The sequence below is a fragment of the Ornithodoros turicata genome, unplaced genomic scaffold, assembly GCF_037126465.1.
Source record: "Ornithodoros turicata isolate Travis unplaced genomic scaffold, ASM3712646v1 Chromosome160, whole genome shotgun sequence".
Classification (NCBI taxonomy): domain Eukaryota; kingdom Metazoa; phylum Arthropoda; class Arachnida; order Ixodida; family Argasidae; genus Ornithodoros; species Ornithodoros turicata.
The window spans coordinates 41575-49623 of NW_026999321.1; the positions used below are offsets into that span (position 1 = coordinate 41575).

Genomic DNA, 8049 nt, shown 5'->3' on the forward strand with positions numbered 1-8049 from the left:
AACCTCGAGTCGTTTCTTATTGAAATATTGGCTGGGAAACATGCTGTAGTACAATCCCCAGCGCTGCACTGCAGTGACGGTCTAGTTTCGGAATGCAAAACATAACGTGATAAAGAATCGAACGGCAGGACACCCGTGAAACACTGTTAGGATACACCAGTATACTGGCACCTTACAAAATTGTGTGATGACAAACAACGATCAATGCTAGCAGCGCAATAAATACTCACAATCTCCGTTGCCTCCCATTGTTTTCTATGGGCACACACAGCACTTTAGGGCCCACCAACATGGCGGCCCGAAGGCACACCTCTCCCCCACGAGCCCCTCTCCCATGCGCGATCCAGCCTTTATACATAGAGATCAGTGGTGTCCAATAGTGTTTATTGTGGCGCCCCCGCAGTCGTGCTGGGAACGAATGAAGGAAAATATGACAGGAACAGCTCCGTTGTTTTTTTCACGCCAGCTGAAAAGTGACAACCCAGCATGGAATCATTAGTCCTAAAGCGTCATCCAAAAACCACGTGCAGGAACGAAACTCGTATACAGTCGACCCCCGTTTATCCGGACGGTGCGGTGTTTTTGGCGAAATCGTCCGGACACCGGGACATCCGGATAAATGAAACGACCGAATAAAAGCATCCTACAGAGCAAGGTTTAATTAAAACACAGAAAGCTCGTCAATGACAGCTGTTTCATAGTAGTGTAAACACTCAATTGCTGCAAACTTTTGCTAATTGCATAGATTAGAGCCACGTTGTTGCGCTGCTCGAAGAATGTCAGTGCAGTCCTTAATGCCGATCTCGTATGCTCAACGGTCACAACGGGGCCTTCTTTCTCACTGGCGTCATTGGCACCGTCTTGCTGCACATCATCGGAGGCCACAGCAGCAATCACACCGTCATCAGTCATAGCTGCACACGTGTCATCATCCTTATCAACGTCAACGTAGTAAAAAAAATCTTTGCTTTCTCAATAAGCATCGTGTCGTTAACCGGTGCCCCACGAGAACGAAGATCTCCGAACCATGTTGGAAGGGCTTCCTTCACATTTCATTCACGTCCAGAACGGTCCCGCACGGCGTTCACGTTTTCTTTGTCTGCGCTAAGCAATTTGTCAGAACGGCGGAGTATATCCGCCATCGTAGACTTCGGAATGTCGAGACCAAGTTCAAACTTTGCCCACTGTTGAATGTCCGGCAACTTCAGGTGGGGGTTGTCCTTCTTCCTGTTGCATATCACTGCCTTGCTAGCGAAGCTGATTCGCACAGGGCGGGCGATCAGGCGACATCCCTCGGGTGTGAGTTTTCCCCCTCTAGAACCGGACAGTTGCTCGAGATATTTCCAAATGACTCGACTGGTCAACGTGACCCAACGCACACAAATAGAAAAGCGGGTCATCGTGCACGGTTGTCTCCCCTACGGAGGAATGTAGGTCCCTGACGTGTGACGGGAATAACCCCAACACAACAAAAAAGGTGACAAAGCGGGGTCAGCGTCTCCTCTTACGTACTGTGAAATGAATGAAATGAAATGAGTAATGAAATGAGTATGAGTAATGAAATGTACTCACGGTAGTCCGGATAACTGAAGCTGGATTACAAGAATTTTGGACTTTCGTGCCCTGGAATTCTTGTCCGAGTCCGGAAGCTGAAGCCCGGATAAACGAGAACAAAATACACGGAGGAAAATCCGTTCCCGTGCTTTTTGTCCGGATATCGGGGGATCGGGATAAATGAAGTCCGGATAAACGGGGGTCGACTGTAGTACTACTATGCACAGAATGCGTGCAAGGGCCCACTGGAGGCGAATGCTGCTGGTCTCATTCTCCCCTTGACATTCCTAGATTTCCCACCGGTTGAGAACCCCCGGTGTAGATGTTGTGTCGAAACACAAGAAAAACAAAGAAGCAGCAGCAGCAGAGATGTACAAATTACAAGTAATGCAGAGAAGGTGACAGACTGAAATGGTGGTGAAAGGGCTTGCCGTTGTCGGCCTGACATAGGACCGAAATAGTGTCAACACGCCTAAACGACAGCCCACTCTCAATTTTTCATGCATGGAAGGCCCAACTCGCACAAACACACACCAGGTGCCGGCATTCGGAGCCACCTTATGGCTGTTCTATCCAGTTCCGACAAAGAAACATATTACCATAATTTCACGCGTATGAGCCGCAACGCAGATAAGCCGCAGGACCCGTTTTTAGGAAAATTTTCAGGCAGATAAGCCGCGGGCAGTACGACGCAACTCATTTGTGGGACAACGGAGACCATAGAGAAGGCCATAAACCCATAATAAACATATTCTGTGGTCGGCATGGTGTACAACAAAGGAGGTCAGTTCTAGTGTTCTACCAAGATCGGATTGTGCCCTTGTGATATAATTTTTTCATGGATCGACTGGTCGGTGGCCTTCCAGAAGATACGAATCACTGTCACCACTTTAGTTAAAGCTGCTTGGGGGAAGGCACCAGGAAGATCGTTCTACTCGAATGTGGGCCCGTCCCTGTTACACATTGTTTGTGCATTGGAAGGGTGGTGCTGTTCCAGAGACACTGTCGGCCCTTTCGTTAAAACTAATGTATGGGAAAAATACCACAGAAAAATACTGATCAGATAAGCCACAAAGCGCCCGTGAGAAAAAATAAATAAAAAATCGCGCATAAGCCGCGGCTAATACGCGTGAAATTACGGCAAACGCTGTGCACGTTTACCTGCCTAGAAATTTCTTTTTCTCTAGGAAATCGGCGGTGGCTGAGCAACAGGACAGAGATCGCACCTGTAGGGCTGCTCACTCATGTGTCTTTACTTGCGACACTGCAAGTTCATGCTGTGACTGAACTCTGCAGAAAAGGGATCGCACTTTTATGGCAACTTGACGATGATGATTCAGCTTTTAGTGGCGCAAAAGCAACTTATTTTATGGCTACTCGCCCTTGTGAGTCCGCTCGTGATTCCGCAGATACGCGCTCCGGCTGAACTCTGCAGGGCACAGATCGCACTTGTGTGGCCTCTCGCCAGTATGTGTCAACTTGTGACGCTGCAGGTGGGTGCTGCGGCTGAACTCCGCGGGGCAGACATCGCACTTGTGTGGCCTCTCGCCCGTGTGTGTCAGCTTGTGACGCAACAGGCTCGTGCTCTGGCTGAACTCCGCAGGACAGAGATCGCACTTGTGCGGCTTCTCGCCCGTATGCGTCCGCCTGTGATTCTGCAGGGTGGTGTTCTGGCTGAACTCCGCAGGACACAGGTCGCACTTGTAAGGTTTCTCACCCGTGTGTGCCCTTCGGTGAATGCGCAGGCTCGTGCTGTGGCTGAACTCCGCGGGGCAGAGGTCGCACTTGTAGGGATGCTCGTTCGTGTGTGTCCGTTCGTGACACCGCAGGTTCGTGCTCTGACTGAACTCTGCGGGACAGAGGTCGCACTTGTACGGCTTCTCGCCGCTGTGGACCCGTACGTGATTCCTCAGGTGGTGCTGATGCCTAAACTCCGCGGGGCAAAGGTTGCACTTGTACGGCTTCTCTCCCGTGTGCTTCTGCTGGTGACGCCGGAGATTGGAGCTCCGGCCGAACGCTGCGGGGCAGAGGTCGCACTTGTATTGTTTCAGGCCCGTGTGTGTCAGCTTGTGACGCCAAAGGCTCGTGCTGTGTCTGAAGTCTGCGGGGCAGATATTGCACTTGTATGGCTTCTCGCCACTTTGGTTCAGCAAAAATTTGTTGGTACCCTCGGACTGGGAGAAGGTAGCAGGAGAGAGGTCGACGTCCTCCTCTCCCATCTGGATGTCTTTTACGGTGGGACACTCTTCCGACTCGTTGTGACCGTGTACGAGCATGTGGCATTTCATGACTTTCGATGCGCATGCAAGTGCACGTGGCTTCCTCTGGCCTGGATGTTGCTCTGTGGGTCGACAATGCGTAGTGACAAGGGCAGTGTCGTCGAATTGTGGCTCAACCGTTGTTGCGCTGATCTTGAACTGTGCATTTGGGGAACTGCAACCTGAGGGTGCTCGACTGCAAGTGCTCCTGGGCTGGTCCTCAATATGAAGAACAGGTGTGCTTCCTTTTGCTCCTGAAATTGCAGAAATCTGACGTTGAGAGCCCAGACAGCATAGTAGCCAGCTAATGTCGGTATTGCTCTTAAGACTGCAGATTAAGACGCCTGATGAAAGTGTGTGTGCCAATTTACCGAATAGCATGAAAGGTTAATTTGTTTCTCAGAAAAAAACACACACACACACATAGCTCCGCACGTTCACATTTAACTTGCAACTTTGGGTACGAGGAGGAGAAGCTTGACGTCATCGATGACGTTACAGGGTCTACGCGTTCTGGTTTGCTGGTCAGTGTGGGTCAGCGCCCTGTCCCTTTGCCACCACAAAACCAGTTTTGAACAAGTAGTGATAGTTAGTGATAGTTGGGGTGGATAGGGTTGAATAATGCTGAATAGTGGAAGTAGGTGTTTGCCGAGTCAACTGTAAACAAACAAACAAAAAAAAACAAACTAACTACTACAAACTACACAGCCACAACGGTGGCACGCGCCTTCTTCCTCCCCGGCGAGTTTGCCCCTTCACCGCGCTGCCAGCTACCGTTGCCCATTCGCAGCAATGCTTTCTCTAAGGCTTCACACATCCATCGGAAGGTTACGATCTCCCAACTTGGTGGTCATAATGCTAACGCATTAAAAGAATTCTGCGTAGGCAATATTTTTCTTACAAAAAATTGGCACCCGAACGTTGTTGCGCATGTACCCACCCAACTGGCTCTGCAGGGCGGAACAAGTACCCGCGCAGCACAACATCTGCTGCAAGATGTTGTGTTGCTTGGGAAGGAGGAGAGAATATGCCACCGGGGATGTCATTACAGTTAGGAGAGTGACCGCCCTCCAATGAGAGTGACCACTTGGGGCCGGGATACAAACCCATGTCGCCTCCCGGGCCCGGTGTGGAATGCAATCATCCACTACACCACACAAGCCGGTCCCAGAAAGCTAAAAGACGTACCCTTTTGTTTTCTTTTCAGAATGCCCTGCTAGTGAGAACATAGTTTATAGTTAGACCCAGAAGTTTTCGGGTTTTATATTTTTCCAAATTCGGGGGGTAGAAATCGGGTCAATAAATTGATGTAGAAAATTCACGCTAATTCGGGCAGAAAATTACCATCAGACGGAGTTCGGGGAGAAATCGGGCATTATTGTAGAATAAACGTTCACTCTACCGTTTATCCAGAGTGCCAGAAGTAAGGGGCAATCGCATATTTTGTGAGAAACTAGTATGTCGATGCCTTGAGGTGCCTAGCCTAGGTGCAGTTCTGCAGGTAGAAATCGGGTTTAACCCTAGATAGGTGAACCTCAATTCGGGGTGCAAATTTGGGGAAAAATCGTGTTTAACCCTAAAACATCAGGGTCTATTTATAGTTAGGGAATGACTTTTTCGGGTTAAATGCCTCTCTCAGATTCGGGGGGTAGAAATCGGGCGATAATTGTGCCTTCGAGTGTTATCGGGTGTTTTGTTTCTCATCTTGTATATTAAGACCTTCCCTAATCTTTTTCCTTCTTTTTTTGTGTGTGTATGTGGAGGGGGTACCCTACCGGCACTAATCCCCGAAGCCATAGACAGCACCTTGGCCCAATATTGGGCCGACATTGCCAATGTCAGTCCAATATTGGGCAAAGACGTTGTTCTGCTCGGGAGTGCTGACACACATGGGTGTATTGCTGGGAACGTAAGTGACCCATTCTTACATGTGTTACCTTTGTTCGTCTTCAGTGGAAACGTCACTTGAGGGTTTCATAGTGACTGGAACTCGGGGAGAAATCGGGTTTAACCCGAATTGGTCGGAGGTCAGTTCGGGGGGCAATAACCGGGCGGGATCGGGTTTAACCCAAAAAAATCACTCCCTATTTATAGTTTATATTATACTTTACCACCACTATCACCTCCTGATGCAGACTTCCCGTGGTGCTGTCGCTCGACCTGGCCCTCTTCTATTAGGCACGCAGCGTCGGAAGGTTCCGATTTGATTCTCGAGAGCTGACAGCTCAACTCGGGGCAGAGCTGCATTTCTTGGAGTTGCCAATTCGAGCTGCTGGGTACTCAGTGGCTCATATGCACGAGTATCTCTCGGTTCTTTTGTTGATGCGGAGCAAACCATGAAAAAAATATATTTTTACAAAATATCAGAACGCTTCACCGATTGAAATGCCAACTCACTGTTTATTTATTTATTTATTTACCCTCAGGGGTGTAAGGCATAAACAGAGACATGTAGATAACAATTGCTAATACGACGTTAATATAAGCAGCAAACAAAACTACTTCCAAATTAAGTCCACACAAACAAAACTGCACTTACATACGTGTGAATAAAAAAGAAACAAAGGGTTTGAGTCTATTAGAAGGCAAACAATGACAGCAGAAGTGCACAACATGTACAGAATGAAAAATAGTTATGCAGAGAAATAATGACATCTGTAATGGAGGTGATGGCAATGGAAATGAATCGTGAAATAACCTTGTTGAGCTGTTCATCCATGTTTAGTTTCTGTGTTGGTTCCCAGCCAGACTGAAAAGGCGACAGCTCTTGATGTGGCCGCTCACAGTCATGGTTTCTTCTGAAGAGGGAAATGCGACACTTGTGTTTGAATACTCGTATATTTGTATATCTTGTATTTCCTGGTCTCAACAACACGTTACATTTCGAAAATGTAAAGGAGAAGTCTCGTTGAAGAAGTAAAATGTTGGGATTTTTTCAAATGAACATATAACGCATTACTTTAGAAAATGCTGCGTATATATTCGGGAATTTTACTGCGTAGTTAACGAGGTTTTTAGTGCGCAGCTTCATGCATATTTCAAGACTCGAGCAAGATTCAGAGACAGAGCAAGAAGAAGAGATTAGCAAGACTGAATTACAACGTAAACATTGCTTCCTTATTGTGTATCTTGTGACACGTTTAAATATTATTTCTTTTGCCAAACAATAGAAGAGTGGAAAAGGTTGCCATCCAATATTGTGTCCATTGATTCTGTAATAGGATTTGTTAATGCCGTTCACAAACATAGGCCTCGTTTTACGTATCTTGTAATATATGTTTAGTCTTTTCTTTTTAATGACATTGCTGGTTGTGTATTGTCGCACTTACTTTTGATTATTGTGGTGACACCTGCTTGGGCCCGAGATGGGCTCGCGGTATTGCTCAAGAAATAAAATACAATATTTCGAGAGCTTTTATCACTGTTGGGGTTACCCTGTTACTGTAACTGAGCAACTTTCAAACACAAATAAAAGCTATTCCGTCTTTTATTTGTATGGCGAACAGGTCACTGAACAATGGAAAGTTTGTTTAACTTTTTCTTCATTCCCCTGGGAAGAATATCTGGGAAAGCTGTTCATTTTGTAAACAGCTTTGTGTTTACAGCAAACCAGTCCTTATTTTCCTTTCGAGGCTTCACACGTTAAGACTTCCTTGTGCTTTTGAAAATATATCATATATGATTATAGACAGAAAGAACTTGCCGTTTTCTTCAATTTACTTGAGCATGGGGTTTGTGCATAATGTAAAACCCCCGAGACTAGGGAACACGAAAGGACAGACACAAACACGCTCCTTTACGCACTGTTCTGGGTACTCCTCAAATTTCTTGATGGATAATGATGCAGCACAGGGATAAGAAATGGCATTACCAGCATAGCAAGCATCCCAAATAGTCTCCACCGAACCTGAAGCTACTTTGCCATTACTAAGCTTGAAAGTTTCTGCCTAAAACTTTGTTTACGTACCGCCATGGAGGAAAGGAGGAAAGGACGAGGGCAATGGAGGGAGGACGATGTCTTGCACGTTGTTGCATGGTGCGAAGTATAACTGTTATATACCTGATATAACTCAGCTCGAGTTAATTAGTTAATTTTCCTATGCACAACCGTTGGCACAACAAAACAGAAAGAGCGTGATGATGACGATGATTAACGTCGTCTGCTATTACCATAGCTGAAGCGACTGGAGCATAATGTGCGGTTAAATTCAATCAATATATATAATATGTTGAATGA

The 8049-nt window shown here is 46.8% G+C and overlaps 1 protein-coding gene across 1 annotated transcript in view; it reads right to left on the reverse strand.

The window, feature by feature from the left end:
* Positions 1-633: 633 nt before the first annotated feature.
* The window catches only part of LOC135372695 (zinc finger protein 845-like), a 36515-nt gene continuing 29099 nt past the window's right edge, over positions 634-8049 (reverse strand). Inside the window, exons 6-7 of the mRNA XM_064606192.1 lie at positions 5924-6081; positions 634-4066 (exon numbers count right to left, since the gene is read on the reverse strand). Coding sequence (XP_064462262.1) covers positions 2928-4066; positions 5924-6081 — 1297 coding nt within the window. The 3' untranslated portion in view covers positions 634-2927. The remainder of the gene's footprint in view (positions 4067-5923; positions 6082-8049) is intronic.